General features: G+C 39.1%; 1 protein-coding gene across 1 annotated transcript in view; it reads left to right on the top strand.

Moving 5' to 3' along the window:
* CFAP47 (cilia and flagella associated protein 47) overlaps window positions 1–19,846 on the top strand; it is a 772,366-nt gene that overhangs the window by 485,201 nt on the left and 267,319 nt on the right. The window contains exons 48-50 of the mRNA XM_089653003.1: window positions 4,082–4,225; window positions 9,041–9,214; window positions 11,402–11,513. Coding sequence (XP_089509129.1) covers window positions 4,082–4,225; window positions 9,041–9,214; window positions 11,402–11,513 — 430 coding nt within the window. The remainder of the gene's footprint in view (window positions 1–4,081; window positions 4,226–9,040; window positions 9,215–11,401; window positions 11,514–19,846) is intronic.

The following is a 19,846-nucleotide window of genomic DNA, read 5'->3' on the forward strand; positions in this document are numbered from 1 at the left end:
CTCAGAATAGCTTCTTTAAGGAGGAATTATACTTCCATCTTTGAAACTGGGTATTGGCATCCTAGTGAGATTTGATTTAGCATATATAAAGTCAGAGTGTCATGACAGTCACTTGAAATGCTGCAAAAGTTTAGTAGTGAATAACTGGGGTGGAGCAGTGTGTGGGGGAAGAAATAACTGATGACCTTGTGAGAAAGTCAGTGTTTGCATATTGCTTTAGATAGTAATTTCCTGTATCTAAACACCTAGTTGTTCAGTTGATTTAGATGAGGACTAAGAGTCTGGTGATTATCTGCTCCTGTCCTACTTAATCTTGCTAGCTTTGGAATGTGCGCACACTGAAAGAGACTCACGCTGATACACATAAGTTCAGTCTATGAACACTTCTAGTTTATTATAATGAGAAAGAGCTTATATATGCAGTATGATGCAAACATCACGTGAGAGCAGCATAAGCATTATATTAGTCTTTGATTGGTCACTTTACATGAAAACAATCTCCTTCAGAGTATAGGCGTGATCTCGTCCAAGGTCTTAGCTATAGAAAGAAAAATATTCCTTTGTTCTTTAAGTTCACTCGATGGGAGGGGTTGCTGAGCAGACATTTCTTGAGCAAGGATTTCTTAAAGTACCACAAAGCCCAGCAAGCAGAAAATATACACATAAAATATATATATATATTCATACAAAACATTTAGAAATCTAAAAAGTATGAAAGTATAAAGGTAGCTATGTATAAAATGTATAGAAATATTTATATATTCAACAGGAAACCAAATAGGCATTTTACCATATCCATCACACAGTGAAGGACACAGAGCTTGTATTCTTAGACCATGAGTTATATACAGCTACCTTCAGGTGATTGGACACTGTGAGCACCCCCTCCTGCTGAACCACACCAGGCCACATGCCCTCAACATGGGGGGGTGCTTTGCCACAAGGGCCTCTTGCCCACAACTGTGGCATGACCGGTGGTTGTGGGGGTCTGTGGGCAGGGGGCTTATTGGAATCTGGAAGCTCCCTTTAACAAGGGGGCCCCCAGATCCTGCCCCCCCATGTGAATGAGTATGGGGTACATGGTACCACTACCCATTCACAAAAAAAAAGTGTAGTGTAAAAATGACAGGGGGCATTCTCTGACAAGTCCTTTATTAAAAACAAAAATAAAAAAATGTCCCCCGAAGTAGATCCAACATCAATCACAATGCATGCTGCCACCACCGACTCAAATAAAGGAGAAAAAAAACAAACAAACTGCTCCGCTTTCGATACTGGCTCCCGCCATCTGATAGCTGCGCCGGGATGACAGTTCTTACATACTGTGATGATGTCACAAGTGTGACCTCATGATGTGCTGTGATTGGCTAAAGCATTACACCTGACCTGTGGTCAGGTGCATTGCTTTGGCCAATCACAGTGCACTGTCAGGGCCCAGTGCATTGTGGGGCACAGCGAGCAAACACACAAATGGCCCAAGTTCAAGTCAAACTTATGTTGGACTTGAATATGAAGCCCAACCCTATTTCCTATGGCTGTCTAATAGTTTCCAGATCAGTTACCCTCACTGTGTACCTTGGGGACCATACCTGGACCCCACCATACCAGTAATGTTTGCTTCGGGCACTCAATCCTGCATTAGGTGCTCACCTTGGCACATTGTGCAACTTCTGTAGTTAGCTGCAAGATGCTATATAGGTCCTTGGCCTTGTTCCATTTCTATGGCTCCAGACCCTGAAGACCCCTTCAGGTATGCCCACAGTGATAGTCAAAGCCTGAAACTTCAGTAGGCCCTGTGTCGTGGATAAGGTAAGACAGTGTTTCGTTATGTATTTACACTAGTTCCTGGCTGTTACTAACACAATCTGTACTGCGTAGCATGTTGGTACAAGCAGTTTAAAATTGGCATTTTTTTCTCCTTCATTCTGGACTTAGTCTCAGAAATGCAGATGATGCCTTCCTGCCCACCTTTTTTACCAATAATGCACAGAGTACATTGCTGCACTCTTACTGCCATCTTCTACAGAGATAGAGTCACAGTAAACGTTTCTGAAATCGCAATCCCTATATCCAGACATGCACAACCCCTTCCATTCTGCATTCCATAGCCATGTGAACCCTACTGAGGATTCCCTCACTTTGCAATGGAGAATCATGGGCACAAGGGAGCTGGGAAAAAAGGGGTGAATAGCATGTATTCTGCAGATAGCCTGCGGGAGACTCAAACCACTGCTAAGGGTCTACTGGGGATCTGCTCCCATTCTTGTTCTATTATGACTCCAATTACCTAACTCTGGCTCCCTCTCTGCAGCCTATATGACAAAAGCAGATTCTCTGCCACTCTGTTTGAATTCTTTAAAAAAACTCTTCAGTTTCCAGAGGCCAGAAATGCTACATGTCTATTATTCCACGTTATCTTGTTCTGTATTCAGAAGTGGAACCTCTTTTCCCTGACAATTTTATGGAGGTAAGTATTAAAGATCCTGATTTTGTAGCAAAGCCTGCAGAGCATATTCCTCCCTTGCATTTTGTGAGGTACAAGCAATGCCCTCATACCAAATGCTCTCAACTGTGAACACACTGATTGATGTGGTGCACACTAGTTTTTACTTAACAGCACCTGGCTTTTCAAAACCTAAACAGGCCACTATAACCCAATCCTGAAAGGATATTCCTCCTAGGATTTTTGAGACCAAAACATTCCTGTATACACCAGGTGATCTCTTCTTTCCACCTTGGTGAGGATATCCTTTCCAATCCTTTTCTTCCTTTTGTCCTGCCCCAAAATATGACAAGGAAATCACCCTACATTACCTAGATGTGGTCAGGGCTTTCAGGGTCTATCTGAAAGCCACAGCCTTTGCCCTGCCTGTGGACCCTTGTAGAGGTCATCCTTCTTCCCCTTCCACCATTACTAGTTTGAGGGCCACCCTTGGAAATCATGGGACCCTGTACACCCTACAAGTAGCTGCATATAACCAATAGTCTAAGCACACAAGCACGGTGTCCTGTACAGCACTCCAAGATCAGGAAATTACTGGTAAATCAAAATTCCAATTGTTACATACTCTCTCCTATTGTGATGTAACTTTATATAGTTTTATAGTTTATAGCTGCATGCTTAGTTTACACTAAAGGAATGCATAACAGAATCAAATATAGAGGGCACAATACAAAATACATTTGCTTTCTTAAAAAAATATATTTGCATTTAAACATAAATATATTTATATGTATTAACTTAAAATGTTTATACTGTGTTTATGAGTAATAAATATCAAAGGAAAAATAACATGACCATATCCTTTTCAGTCATAGACATCTTCTTAGTAACAGATTTGTGCCAAAAAGAAATAGAGTAAAAGGAATGTGTAGCTTTGTGAAATAGGGTTTGGTCTACAGTATTATATGTAGAATTAATTATAAATCTCTACATTCAAACCAATAAATCTAAATTCTCAAATAAACTTTGGTTTACTCTGTTTGCCTAATCATTTTATATATATTTTTTTACTTTAAAGTACATTTCTCCATAATTGCCATCATAATGCATCTTTACTCTTATGGTGTATATATATAATGGCCCTTTTCTGCTTCATTTTTTCATTTTTGTTATGATGTGCTATATTGGGTTATTCTCAACTACACTGGATAGAAGATGCCCATTTATAGCAGCCCCTAAATTTAATTATCTGAATGTAACTTAATGATCCAGTTTACCATTTTGCTGCAAAGTGCAGTTCTTAAAGAAGTATGGCATATCTTTTTGTAGTATAATTTTAAAACTCTTCTTTACTGTTTTAAAATTATAATGTTTTGACAATATATAGCATCACACGGTTAGCATACCTTCCTGCTGAAACTTACAAAAGTTATATTTTAGTCTCTGCAAATACACTACAGCAAGTGTTTTAAAGTACAGTTAATGGAGATTAGCAAATGTGTTCCACATCATTAGCTAGATGTAAAGTAATTAAAGTATCTCCGGTTCGGTGCTGTGGTAATCATTATACATTTCTGTTTCATGTGGACATTCAAAGTGCTTTTTAAAACTAAGAATATTCATTTTGCTGTTTTATAGAGCAATGTGACTCAGCAAGACTGGAAATTAAGAGCCATTCTTCAAGGTGATCGATTCTATGGGCCACCATTCTTGTATGTCCCAGCAGGGGAGACAGCGCAGTATTCTGTAATGTTTAAACCTATTTCTAAATGTTTCAGCACAGTAAGTACTTTAATAGGAACATACTTTGAAATATACCTAATCCTTCATAGATGATACCACTATCTCTTTTATCTTTGTACTTCCCAGCAGCATTAAGTAATATAGTACTGGTCTTTTTAGCCATTAAAGTGGTTGTTAAGGCTCAAGGTTTTTTACCTTTTATGCATTTTATGCATGAAGGTAAAAAAATCTTCTGTGTGCAGCAGTGCCCCCAGCTCCTCAATACTTACCTGAGCCTCATCGCAATCCAGCGATGTGCATGACAGTCTCAGCAGTCCCGGGTCTCTGCCTCCTCATTGGCTCCCACTGCTGTCAATCACAGAGAGTCAGCCAATGAGGATAGAGAGGGGGGTCAAGCCATGGCTCCGTGTGTCAATGGACACACAGAGCAGCGGGTGCCCCCATAGCAAGCTGCTTGCTGTGGGGGCACCCGACAGGAGAGAGGGGCCAGGAGAGCCTGCGGGGGACCCAAGAAGAGGAGGATCTAAGCTGCTCTGTGCAAAACCACTGCACGCAGGAAAGTTAAAAGTTCCATATAGCAAAACACAATTGAAACCAAGAAAGTGGAAAGGTGTAAAAAGATGAAATATACATAGTGTTTTGCGTAACTGTTCACCCCTTTGGACAAGAGCACATTTTTTAGTGTTGCCACTTGGCCTTTTTCCAGCATTTTTAGAATAAGGGAACAGTAACATTTTTGTCAGGTTTTTATTTCTATTTGTGACTTTATTGGGAGGGTTATCCCTCACTCTGTCCCTGTGATGCCTGTCAAAAAATTAAAGGGTGTAACTGTCACAGTTAGAGCAAGGCATGGACAGCAGTACAAATAATGTCAGGAGTTTTAACCCTTACATAATCTCTTTTTTGTTTTATCTGAGTGCCCATTGGAGAGTTGGGTTTTAAAATATGTTATATACAAGTAGATAAGTGATTTTTTATGCCCCTAATGTATTCAAAATAGTTCTTCATCTAACACCCCCCCCCCCTCCCCGGAAAAAAAAAACAGCAGCACATGGTTTATCCATATAAAACATACATTCGAATATGTGCTACAATCCTTAGATATTTTTTCTTTTTTTTTTAAACCTAATCCTCCTTTACTAAATGAAGGTCTCTGTTGGCACAGGTCAGTTATACAACAGTAAAATAAAACATAACAAATAACGAGTAGACTACATTTTGATGTTTTGGGCTTCTTCAGTTATTTAGATCATATCATAATATATTGTGCTTGCAAATGTAATTTTGCTCACTTTGTGGGCAATCTGAATAGCTTTAGGGCTAGTTCACACTAGATGCAGTTCAGTACGCTTTTTTTCTGCATTAAAAATGCATGCACAGCTTTTTCCATGTATTCCAATGGCCCTAATTCACACTACTGCAGTCAGTTCCAGTCAGTTTCCAGGGCAGAAAATAAAGTAGAACATGCTGCATTTTTTCTGCATAGAACCATACAGGAACATAGCAAACTGCATCACAACTGCACCGGAGCGGAGTGTGGTGTGAACTGTAAGCAAAAACGTATCTGGAATGCATACAGAGTACATTTTTGTAGTGTAAACTGGTCCTTATGGCTAGTTCACACCAGATGCAGTCCAGTGCATTTTTTTCTGCATCAAAATTGCGTGCACAAAAAAAGTAGAACATGCTGCATTTTTTCTGCACAGAACCATACTGGAACCAAACTGCATCAAAACTGCATCGGAGTAGAGTGTGGTGTGAACTGTAAGCAAAAATGTATCCAGAATGCATTTTTGTGGTATGAACTGGCTCTTAAAGAGACTCTGTGACCCACAACAATGCAGGTAAATTCATGGTTCAAATCAAATATTTTATTTGCCTATTTGTAGCATTTTTCCTTTTGATACAATTTTTTAATTCACTTGCAATACCTTTGAGTTGGAAAATTTGAGTACTCTAGAAAGAGTCAATTCTCTTGCACAGCTCCCTCTCTAATTATACATCATAGCTCTCTTCTCTTATAGATGTTACTAATTACTCTGTGTACTGGCCAGACTCTTGAGCCTCTACTCTTCTTACATAAACTTTATGTAACTGTCAAGGTAGGAGCTGAATACTATAGCTTGTCACTCAAGTGATAAGCTATGTATTTGCTGGGGCTCGTGACATGACATCCAAAATGGTAGTACTCAGCAGCAGTCTAAGGCTTTTGGATGTTTACACAAGACAGAATTTTACAGGAATAAATTATGCATAAAATATGTTAGAGTCATATTAAGAGTCCATGCACACTGACTTAAAAAAATGCCAGTGCTCTCGCCGCAAAAAAAGCTAATTTTGTGTATTGTTTTGTAGTAGCATTTAGGAGCGTTTAGGAGGGTTTAGCAGCGTTTAGGAGCATGTAGTGTTTTTTTCTGCCAGAAAACCTCACTTAAAAATGCAAAACAGAAGGATTTTTCTTCTACCTCTAAGTGCTGAGCTTAAAATATGCCTCTAAATGACCTAATGTGCATGGACACATAGGATAACATTAGTTGCTTATACAAACAACAGAAACAAGATATACACTATATTGCTAAAAGTATATCCCAAAAGTATTGGGATGCCTGCCTTTACACGCACATGAACGTTAATGGCACCCCAGTCTTAGTCTTTAGAGTTTAATATTTAGTTGGCTCACCATTTGCAGGTATACCAGCTTTAACTCTTCTGGGAAGGGTGACCACAAGGTTTAGGAGTGTGCCTGTGGGAATTTTTGACCATTTTCCCAGAAGTGCGTTTGTGAGGTCAGGGAATGATGTTGGATGAGAAGGCTTGGCTCGCAGTCTCCGCTCTAATTCATCCCAAAGGTGTTCTGTCTGGATGAGGTCCGGACTCTGTGCAGGTCAGTCAAGTTTCTCCACCCCAAACTCGCTCATCCATGTCTTTATGGACCTTACTTTGTGCTCTTGTGTGTATTCATGTTGGAACAGGAAGGGGCCATCCCCAAATTGTTCCCACAAAGTTGTGAGCATGAAATTGTCCAAAATGTCCTGGTATGCTGATGCCTTAAGAGTTCCCTGCATCGGAACTAAGGGGCCAAGCCCAACCCCTAAAAAGCAACCCCACACCATAATCCCCTCTGACAAAATTTACATTTGGCACAATGCAGTCAGGTAAGTTTATATACATGTACATGCTATTGGGATATGAGCACAGATATATCTATATTTGTTTGTTGTATTGCAGTTTAGTGGCTGGACGTAAACCTGGTTGCTCTCCTCCACTTTGTGTCTGTTTGCCCCATGTTGGCACTGTCTCCACAGTAGCATTTACATTGGCAGAGCAAGGTAGGACTGGCCAGGAGGGATTACTTCGACTCAGCCAGATTAAATATGTTTTGCAAAAAATCCCTGTTTTTATTGCAAAGTTTCCTAAAAAGGTACATAGGGTTGCAGAGGGTTTATCCAGAGCTTCTGTATGCAAAACTATAAACTCCTATAGGAGCAGTGTTTTTTTAAGTCGGTGCGCATGGATCCATAATCTTATGGGAGGATATTTGTTGAAATGGCCTGCAACATGGTCTCCTGAGTTATACTGTATATGCTAAGGCAGAGAGCTAAATCATTTGATTGCACTGTAATGAAATGTAAAAAGCTAAAGACAAAATAAGATTTGTAAAAAATGTAGCCATGCGAAAGTATATGTTAAAAAAATATGCAATACATTTCTGCAATATATGCACATTTCCTTGTGTTTTTACCCCACAAGTAAAGAAAAATACCTAAAGATGGTCAGAAATGCATTCAGGTCCTAAGTCTTGTTTTAGGTTGACAACACTCAGCATTTTTTGGCAGGGGCGGACTGACCATTTGGAAACTCGGGCACTGCCCGAGGGCCCGGGGTAAGTGGGGGGCCCCATGAGATGCCCCTGGTACCTTTTTCATAGGCTTTTTTTAGTTTGGGCAAGGACACAGGGGCCCCATGATCCCCTATTGCCCGTGGGGCCCCATGAGTTGTCGGTCCTCCCCTGTTTTTGGGGACTGTTCTCAACCCTGTTGAGGATTAATCCAAGGGTTAACTTGTCTTTGAGATAGCGCAGGAAGTGAGAACTGCACACAGAATAGCTCTAAATTTCTGCCACGATCAACAGGTATTTTTGCAAAGATACAACAAAATACTTTTAATGGTATAGTTAGCAGATCTACAGGTACAAATAGAAGTTCATTATTAGGGGTTACGTACACTTTAAACCTGTGTATCTCAGCCTGTAACCTTTAAAATGTAATTAATACAGGGATTGTAGTAAAGTTGGTTATTGCACATGAAAAAAAGATCACCTGTTATGCATTCAGCTATCAAACCTGGTTGTTAAAAGGTGAAAGCTGTCTGCTTCATGCATGGATGGTGTCAGCTCCTCTAAATTAACTATAAAGTTCCTGACCAAAAGCAGAGATGTAACCCTAACAATTTCACAAATATGGCTTCCTAAAATAGTTACTACAAGGATACTCTGTAAAACTAAAGTAAAATCAGTGTTTACAGTTAGTAAGATTTGCCTTGTATTTGTAATGCTACATTGATTGGAACTCAAGTAATTTCTTCAGTCTACTTCCAAAAAATGTCCAATGGCAACTTTGTCTCATTTTATGGTTGAATCAACATTGTGCTGCTATTACGATCATTAGTTAATATAAAGCATTATTTTTTTTTTCCTCATTTAAGTAAATTGAATTATTATAAAAACTAAGGATGAAAGAATGTTCAATAAGCAATTATTTCACTGCCCAATAAATGAATTGTTTTTAGGGAGAATTTAGGAAATGAAAAGTGGAACTTTGCAGCCAAAGGCTTAATACCTTCTTGTTTTATCAGGGCAAACTATTGCTTCAAAATGAAACAGATGGTACCGAACATATATTTGGCCTCAAAGGCATTGGGCAAGAACCCCTGGCTCTTGATCATATAGTGATAAATTGCCAAGTGAGACAAATTACACAGAAGGTCCTTATGGTGCCCAATTATACAAATGACAGATTGACATTTAAGGTAAGCTTTAGAACTTTTTCCCAGATATTGAAAAACAAGAAGTTTAAATGTTTCTATGCTAGCTTGTATAAGCATTTTTGTTAAATACAAGTCATCTATGTTAGTGAGTGCACTTTTTTTGCATTGTGGGCTCAAGAAAGATTGTAGGCATTGAGGTGTGTGAATGTGTGCAGAAACGATTTGCAGATTACATATGACAAAAGCTGTTGTGAGACCTTTCTTTCCATTGCAAAATATGTTTATGTTTACAGCTACCTAGTTGTCCCAACTCTTTGCTGACAAGTTACTATACACACAGGTAACTTGAAGTGCTATATTTAGCTATGTTATCCTACTTGTTTATGAAGAGTGTTTCCCTTTTGTAAAGGCTACACCATTTCTGTTACTTTATACTGATTTATGTGCAGGGTAACAGCTTTATTTACAGTACCTGTAGAGTCCACCAAGCAAATCAAGGGATGGCAACTAAACATATGTTGAAAGACAGGCCTTTGAGACTGCTCTCAATAAATCTAGAAACGACAAAGAAAATTGGAAAAAACAACCACAGTTTATACATTTCGTGACTTGGTGCTGACATTGTATCCATGCTGTCCTAGGCAAAGGAGTTCAAATACCCAGTGGGAAATACAACCCTGGCTATCTGACTCATTAGACAAATAAGATGATGCTATTTTAAAATGAGAAGTTGAAAAATGATGCAATACTCTAAAACTACTTAGAATATGGCAATTCCATCCTTTACATCATGGTAACTTACATAACATTTTAAAAAGAACAAATAAATATAAACTTCTATTGCACTATGGCAGTTGCTGTAGTAGTCAAACTTTCTCCGCCATGACATGTAGAAAAGAATTGTTTACATGCAGGTCCCCTATTTGTGTGTATGAGTGTGGTGAGAATATTAAATTGTGAGCTTCTTTGGAGGAAAGAGATTTCTTGAATTGATCTTTTTAGTCTGTAAAGAGTTGAATGGTGGTGGTCTGTAATTACAGGAATTCTTTATCTGCATGTTTCCAAGGTAGCTGAAGTTTACCTTATGGAAAAGTTAGAGTTGAGTTGTTCATTATTTGAAAACATCATTACAAATGACATCTAAAGCTATTATATTTTCGATGACTGGCTGATGGATGAAACATAGAATTGAATAGATGTGTATATCACCCTGTCCCATAACAAGCACATGTAAGATGGACTTGAACTTATAGTTAAAAATGTTCTTAGAAAAGCTCTTTAAAACTCAACTATAACCACAACTTTTTAAAGTTTTGAAAAGTCTAGAAGGGTTAGAATGCTTGTCTACATATTTTTGCTGCCTGTGTTCCAATTTGCGCTAGTTCTTCTTACATTCTGTCAATTTGACTGGTTTTAGAAGTGAAGGAAGATCATCAAAATGGGGACAGATGCAGCAATAGACACACTTTATAGTAAATTAAGAATTAGAACCTCTGTCCGGTCTTTTTGCTGTCTGTGACTCCAGAAAGGAAATGTATTCAATTTGCTGGAGATGGATGTCAGATAGAATAGGAGAAAAGAAATAGCTTCCATGGAAATGTATTATTTTCATCTGTCTATTGAGAAAGTTTGACCAAATACCTTAGATGTTAAGAAAATGGAGTTGTTGGCCCTGTCATACCATTTTACTTAAAAAAAAAAAAAAAAATCCCACCTCAAGATCTAATACTTGCCTGTTTATTATGCTGTCAGATCCATACTGTGTGGCCCATGAGAAACCAGACAGCTGGTCCCACAGTCTTCTGTGCATATGTGTACCAATACCACTCATTCTATAGATAGGATATGTTTGGGTGACAGATGGTTTCTCCATAGAAATGAATGAGATTTTTTCTCTGAATTCACAGAAGACTTTGAGACTGACTGGAAAACTTTATAGTGGTGCCTATGCAGTTTTCCTTGGACTGCACAATGTGGACCTGCAAGGATCATGGACAAGTGAAATATTTGGTCATACATTCCCATTATCTGTGCTTCGGTTTTATAAATCTGCACAAATGAGTTCATTGTCATGGGTATTATAATTGTATATCCAACTTCTCAAAACTGATTTGTAGCACAATTCAATCACTTTTGCTTTGCATTTGTCTTCAGTGTAGATAACTTTTATTGATATATTAAAAGAGGATAATACTGTAACAGTTAATATCACATTTTACTCCAATTTAGGTGGTGTCAGATATTCCAGTCATTAGTGGACCTCAAACCTTAACTGTAAAGCCAGGAACATCATCTTCCTATACTCTTAGCATATCTCCATGGAAACGTGGCTTGTTCCAAGGTAATAAGATTGTATATATGTGTGACATCAGTTATACTGACAAGTATTAAAATGTATTTATAGCTTTAGAATGTCTTTTTAGCAGGGATAACAACAGTATCTAAGTGTTATCCTAAAACTTGCTTATGAGGATGCATTTAAAAAAAAATAGTTAAGGGTAAGTCACACACATAATACATGAGAGAAAGTAAGGGCTGTTATAATTAGTTGTTATACAAAAATGCTCATTTAAAAGTTGGGTACATTTTTTAATTTCCATTCTGGCCAGTGAGTATCAATCTTCACTCCAAAAAATAATGTGATAATTAGAAATAGTTTTTAGTAACTATATTTACATTGCCTGGTTGATTTGGGCATAGTAAATAGCAGAGAATATTTCAGTGTCCAAAATAGAATGTTTTAAAATCTTGCTAACAGTCGCATACTGTAGATGTTTGTACATTTTTAGAATGACTAAAAAAAATTTTTGCCACATAAAACTGAGGCCAGTGTATGGATTATAGTCTCTAAAATTATCTGTGTTATCTCACTTTTGAAATCTGATTGGTTGCTGTATATAACATCAAATAAGCTTTTCTCTATTTTTTTCCGTTAGATCCTTAGATGTACTCAAATGTATATTATCTGTGGTTGGTTTCTTTAACTCATACTGTATGTGAGCAGTGCAACATTTCCTAAGTGTGATAATAGATTAATGATATTAAGGTCAAATTAAAAACATAGTACCAAAAGGCATATTTCCAGTTTCCAGTATAATTAATTGCTAACATGTAAATCAAAAGTCAAGGTCCAAGAATAAATACGTAGTGAATTGAGGACTGTCTCATGCATGAATTAAAAACCTTCACTTATACAAAGAAATTGTGACAGTGCTATAAAATCATCTTACAAATTTGAAATCATACTTGTTGGTCTTCTTTTTATTGCACAAAAATGCAGTTTATAATAGATACAAAGGATCAAGTTGGAAATACTTGCTCTGCAAAGTACTCACTAGTGGGGATAATGGAAATTTGGAGTTTTTATTTTGCCTACATTTTGACAATATTTGGACTATTTTGATAAAATATGGCAATTAGGTGAAATGGATTAAAGACAGAGGAGAAGGCAAAATTAAGGGGTATTTAAGGGTGCAGTGTTGGATATGCTAACCCCAAAGTATATCAGTAACCCTAACCCTAGAGCCATCCCTAAAGATAACCCCAATTCTAATACTATAACAATAAACCATTTTTTACAAAGTAGTATTATTGTCCTCTCAACGCCATCCATGGTGATTACATAGTTTAGCAACTAAGCTATTAAACACCATGTCAGCACCACTGACATCAGATTTGGCACATGCAAAATTTCTTGAATTTATGTGTTTCTTTCTACCCAATAAGCATAACACATGCCATTCTATCTGCAAAATACCTGAAAGGCATAACACAGGGAGTACCGTGCTGTCGATCAGGGCAGAGGGGCGCTGATGTTACTGGAGTACACACCCTGAGGGGGAGTTCAGACCAAATCTGAATTTTGCACATTTCCCTTAAAGAACAATTTGTTTCTAACGAATTCAGTAAGCATCAGAGAAGCCAAAATAAAATATCTGTAGCTTCTAAATTACAATGCTTTATGTTTCCAGATCCTTTTTCAAAGTTACAGTAGGCATAAATATGGGGCCTGACTAAAGTAACTGACTACATTTTTTGGTAGTTTCACTAAATGTGTATGAAAACATCTGCAACACCCGGATTGATCATAACAAAGGCCAGCTGTTTTGGGAGTCACTTTTATGTAACTGTTCAGGGCATTGATAACAGTTCATTTTTATTTTATTTTTAAATGTTTAGTACGTGAGTTTTTGAAAAAGAGAAAACAGGTGGTGGTAAAGAAACAAAGGATATACTGCGTATTGTATAAATAATGTTTCTATAAACATTTCATATTACATAACTCATGTGGATTAAAGCATTTTGGAAGTCTACTACAAGGAAACCATAAGGAAATGTATCATTAACATTTTAAGAGATTGAATCTCTCAATCTGGAAGAATTAAGACTATAGAGAATATGCACACTATGTAGTGTAGTAAGTATAGGCATGTATTGGGGAACTAAAAGTCCTTTTCTGAAGAGAACCTGACCTGGTCTAAAATATTTCTTAGGTGACATTGGTGCCAAAATGCAAACACCTTGCAAGTTCTTTTAAAGTGGTTCTAAAGCCTCAAGGTTTGTTACCTTAATGTATTCCATGCATTAGGGTAAAAAACTTTCTGTATCATAGAATTGCCCCCTCACCCCCCTTATACTTACCTGAGTTCCATCACGATCCAGCGCTGTGCATGAGAGCTGTGGCTCTCCTGGCTTTGTCCTCCTCACTGGGCAGATCGATAGCAACAGGAGCCATTGGCGTTCACTCCTGTGAAGATTGTCGCCTTCCCTCCTCACCTTCAGGCACTCCCTGAAAACACACCTCTTCAGGGAAGCCTACCCCACCCTTACCTAACAGCCGTCCTCCTTCATTCCTGCTACCACTCCATCCCCCACAGCCACTTCCTCCTGTACCACTACCCCCTTCCTCCTAGATTGTAAGCTCAAAAGAGTAGGGCCCTCTAACCCCTCGTGTGCTGTTTGTTGTTGCTGTACTGTTTCATGTATTGTCCCCCCCTCTATTGTACAGCGCTGAGCAAACCCTTTGGTGCTATATAAACTCGATGTAATAATAATAATAATAATAAAAAACTCCAGTGACGAGGGAGCAGGGGTTGGGGCTGAGTCCCACAGTCTGTGTCAACACGAGTCTACACAAAATGCCCCCAAGGGAATCAGCTTCCTATTGAGGGCACCAGAAGAGAGGAGGAGCCAGGAGCACCAGCAGGGACCCGAGAAAAGGAGGATCGGGCCAGCTGTGTGCAATTTTATTGCACAGAGCAGGTAAGTATAGACATGTTTGTTATAATTTTTTTCTTATTTTCCTTTACAACCACCCATGTAAGGTATTTAAGTGTACCTATACACCTATTTTTTTAATTGTAGATGAAGAAGTCAATACCCCTATCAGGTTGTTATTAGTTTCTTTTCCCCCTCAAGATAGCTGTTTGTCTTGGTGATTATTGATACTAGGAATTAAAGTAATGGGAAAATCCAAAATTTGAATTGCCACCAGAACAGGAAAAGGGGGTACATTTTCCAATGGGATCAAAACAGTCTCAGAGAGAATTGTCCTCACTTTAGAGTTTTCCTCTTACTTCCTGTTGTGGTGACAGAAAGTGAAGGAAAATCTTGCCAATAAAACACAGATTATGAAACAAACAAACAAAAAAAATACAGGGGTCTTAACTATAACTCTGCTCTATCTAAAGTGAAAAAAAAAAACACTTTAGGTGTAGATATACTTTAAATTGATCCATTCAAATGTCCAATTTCAGAGTCTCTGACGTTTAAGGACTAGCAGGGGAAGGTGAATTTGAAATTGGGCCTAGGATCCAAAGAGCACCACATGGACATGAGCATGGATGTAAAGACTAGCACCATGTTTTAGACCAGGTCATATTTATTTTAGGACAGCAATACATGGGGCTATAATGAAACAAAGATGAACCAAAATAATTTGATTTTCATGCTTACATCCTCACAGGTGTTGATAAGAAATATTGAATGGTGAATTTTCATTTTCAAAAATCTTTGATTTTTCTCCCATGGCATGGCTGTGACTGGTTATTACATATAGCTACATAATTACATAGTTCATCCAGTTCAACCCCAACCCCCCCCCAAAAAAAAGTTCTAAACCTATACCCACAGTTGATCCAGAGGAAGGCAAAAAACCCAGCAAAGCATGATCCAATTTGCTCCTGCAGGGGAAATAAATCCTTCCTGGTCCCCTGAGAAGCGATTGGATATTCCTTCGATCAACTTTACCTATAAATGTTAGTATTCAGTTATAATATGTGTATCTAGGAAAGAATCCAGGCCTTCTTTTAAAGCAATCCACTGAGCTGGCCAGAACCAACTCTTGAGGGAGTCTATTCCACATTTTCACAGCTCTCACTGTGACGAAACCATTACAGATTTGGAGATTAAATCTCTTTTCCTCCAGATGTAAAGCATGCCCCCTTGTCCTCTGTGATGACCTCAGGGTGAATAACTCAACACCGATTTCACTATAAGAATCACTGATGTATTTATACATGTTGTTTCATATCCCCCCTTAATCTCCTCTTCTCAAGAGAGAATACATTCAGTTCCTCTAACCATTCCTCTTATCTGTTTGGTTTCCTTTCTCTGCACTTTCTCCAGTTCCTTTTTGTGAATTGGTGCCTGATACTGAACTGCATTATCCAGATGAGGTATTATTAATGATTTGTACAGGGGTAAAATTATATCTCTCTTTCTCTGGAGTCTATACCTCTTTTAATACAAGAAAGGATTTTGCTTGCTTTAGAAACCGCAGCTTGGCATTGCATGCCATTGCATGCCATTATTAAGCTTATGATCTACCAGAACTCCCAGATCCTTCTCCACCATTGATTCCCCCAGTTGTACTCCCCCAAGTATATATGATGCATGCATATTCTTAGCCCCCAAGTGCATAACCTTACATTTAGTTGCCCAATTTAACAGTGCATTGAGGTGTGCTTGTAAGTTGGAGACGTCCTGTAAGGACGTTATTCCATTGCAAAGCTTGGTTGTCATCTGCAAAGACTGAAATGGTATTTTTAATCCCAGACCCTATATCATTTATAACTATATTAAAAAGTAAGGATCCCAACACTGAACCTTGGGGTACACCACTGACAACCCTACACCATTCAGAGTATGAATCATTAACCACTACTCTGAATATGATCTTTTAGCCAGTTTTCTAGCTATTTACATAGGGATTTTTCCAAGCCTGTAGACTTTACCTTACACATTAGCCGTGTGTGGGGAACTGTGTCAAATGCTTTTGCAAAATCCAAGTATACCATGCCCACAGCCACACTCTGTCTAAGGTTTTGCTCACCTCATAAAAAAAAATCAGATTTGTTTGACTACTTCTGTCTTTCATGAATCCATGCTGTCTGTTGCTTAAAATATTTTTTATAGCAAGAACTCATCTGTGTGGTCTTTTATTAAACTCTCCAGTATCTTCCCAGCTATAGATGTTAAATTAACAGGTATGCAATTACTTGGTAAAGATTTTGATCCCTTTTTAACCACTTCCCGCCTGTCCGCAATGTACTGCGGACGAGCGGTAGCTGCAGGCAAAGCAATGTACCCATACGTTGTTTTGCTCTTCTGGGTTTAGAGCACCTCCCCCACTGACCTCTGCTGTCATTCGTTGTAGAAGGTATATGCCAGCAGGTCTCAGCCAGTGATTTTGGCCAGGACTCTGACAATCTTCTACAGCGAATTGAAATGCAGATCTGTTCCTGTATTTGTAAATACAGGCACAGGATCTAGCTTGTTCTTCTCTACCTGGAACCATTTTGTTTTAGAGAGAGAAGAAAGACATCACATGTGAGTAAAAGCAGCACACTGCACCCACACACATTAGACAGAGACATTTTAACCCCTTGGTTGCCACATTTAGCTCTTTGATTGCCCCCTGCCACCCTGCCAGTTCATTAGTACAGTGTCAGAGGACAGTATTTTTCACTGATCACTGTATTAGTGCCGCTAGCAATGTCAGATAGCATCAGGGTCAGTTAGCATCCATCCCAGCTAGGGTCTGCTAGCTTTAGATTGACCGCACACTATCGCACTCATGCTATAGGTCGCTGATCACCGTTATTACTAGTATAGTGGTTTTATAGATCAAAATATTGATCACAAACAAAACTATGCCAGTGCCCACTTAGTATTAGTGTCCCCAATAACGCAGTGTTAGCAGGATCATCCCCGTTCGCTGCCAGCACTAGCATTTAGCCCCAATGCTCCCCCTCACCCCTAACAAGAAGTGAAGTGTCAGTATAATTTCTGATCACTGTCACCTGCAATACATTGCATACAAAACCGCAGTGTTCACAGAATCAGGCCTGATCTCTGTTAGCTCTTGCCGGTAAAGGTTTTTGTAGCAGTTCAAGCAGTCCCTGACAGCTAAGTGATCTTTTTCCCTGTGAGTTGCACTAGGTACCTGTAAATTTAGAGTCCAAAATGTCCAACGAAAGGTACACTAGTTAAGAGGCCTACAGGATTCTGAGCATGTCAGGTGAAAGTGAAGGGGAAGACTCCCTGACACAATCAGCCTCGAATACGAACCTGTAGACAGCAGCGGCACCCTGACAGGTAACTCAGACGATGGAGAATAGGTCTCTGTTAAGATCAGGTGTACCCGACCCCATGAAACTGAAGTGCTAGGATTGCATGACTTGTCTCATATGCAGCAGAGTGCCAGTACTAGTGCCGCACTACCTTTTGGTGAACTGGTGAGCACCTGCAGCCTAGTGTATCCTGGTTTTTTTTATACCAGCCTGCAGTATCACTTGCTGATGTGGCGAGTGCCATAAGTGCAGTACAAGCTGGTGCGGTGGTGAGCACAAGTAGTGTCCCGCAGCCACCAAGAATTCGCACACAGGCCTGTAGAGCCCCTAGTGTCCTTCAGGACATGCTTGTAAATCCTGATTGGCAGCCCACAGATTCTGCAGCACCCATATTTCCCTCATTCACTGCCCAACTCTGAATTCAGGTGGAAACAGCAAATTTAACTACTCCCCTTGATTTTATGGAGCTGTTTTTCACAGATGATTTGTACAATTTAAATTTTGGGCCAAAGCAATTTATATACTCAACAATATATCGCTGCAAACCCAAATTCAAACCTTGCCAGACCATTCTCATGGAAACCCATTATGGTTTATTAATTTAAAACTTTTTTGGGCCTAACCCTCAACATGGACATTACAAAAAAGAATGCGTTGCAGTCATATTGGTCCACAGACCCGATTCATCATATACCCATGTTCTCTGCTGCCATGGCCAGGCATAGATATGAGACGATAATGCACTTCATGCATTTCAGTGATAACACACTTTGTCATCCTCAGGGTGACCCTGAGCATGACAGGCTCTACAAAATTCAGGCCCCTCATAAACCACCTCACTGAGAAATATGCAGATGTGTATAAGCCCCAGCAAAACATCTGTGTGGATGAGTTCCTGATTCACTTTACTGGCTGCCTTGCATTCAAACAGTACATTGTATAAGCTCTGTGAGAGGGCCATAAGCTATACGTACACATTTAGGGTTTATGAGGGAAGAGATAGTGTAGTAGAGCCCTCCGGATGCCCAAACTACATGGGGAGCAGTGGCAAGATAGTCTGGGATTTGGTGTCGTGTTTGTTCCATAAGGGGTACCACTTATACGTGGACAATTTGTATACAAGCATGCCACTATTTAGACATTTGTACAATCTTGGAATTGGCTCATGTGGCACTGTGCGAACTAATTGCCGGGGCTTCCCCCAACAGCTTGTAAATACCCAACATAGAAAGGGGAATAAAGCCTGCTTCAGTAATGATGAATTGATCGCAGTGAAGTGGAAGAACAAACGGGATATTTTCATCCTGTCTTTCATTCACGCAGACACGACAGTCCAAATTAACACAGTATCTGGACCCCTCTGTGTCCACGACCATAACTTTAACATGGGAGGGGTGGACTTCAATGACCAAATGATGAATCCATACCTAGTTTCCCAGAAAGCTCTACACTGGTACAAAAAGGTGTCTTTATTTATTTCAATTGGCTATATATAACACTTTTGTAATTTACAAGCAACTGGATGAAGTTGATCCTTCCTACAATTCCAGGAAGAGATCATCACGGCCCTTTTGTATCCAGAAGGTGCTGTGGCCCAATCCTCAAATCCAGATGCATTTAGCCAGCTGCATGAGAGGCAAGATGCATTTAGCCAGCTGCATGAGAGGCATTTTCCGGATGTCCTCTATGGTACCCCAACCCAAAGGTCACCCCAAAGAATATGTTGTGCCTGTAGCAGACACGGAATAAGACGCGACACCCGCTTTTTTGGTCTCTGCCTCAAGGACTGCTTCCGTTGCTACCAAACACTAGTGGAGTATTAGTATAAGGTACAGCATGGCACAGTTCAGGGCACACATTTACACAGGGTCTTGAAAGATGTTAGGTAGTCAGGAAACCAGCTATCGCATTTTGAGAGACCCTACAATCTGTTTTAAAAAGTTAGTTTAAAAAAATAAATTTAAAAAACCTCCCAAAAAATAAAAAATAAGTCCAAGTCCCCCAAAAAATAAAAAAATGTAAAAACCAAAAACAGTGATAGTTTTTTTTTGTTGTTGTCATTGTCACTGTTCTAATGTTACGATTTTACTGTTTTATTGTT

The sequence above is a fragment of the Staurois parvus genome, unplaced genomic scaffold (genome assembly GCF_062004578.1).
Source record: "Staurois parvus isolate SC_StPar_1 unplaced genomic scaffold, SC_StPar_1.0 ptg000696l, whole genome shotgun sequence".
Classification (NCBI taxonomy): Eukaryota; Metazoa; Chordata; class Amphibia; order Anura; family Ranidae; genus Staurois; species Staurois parvus.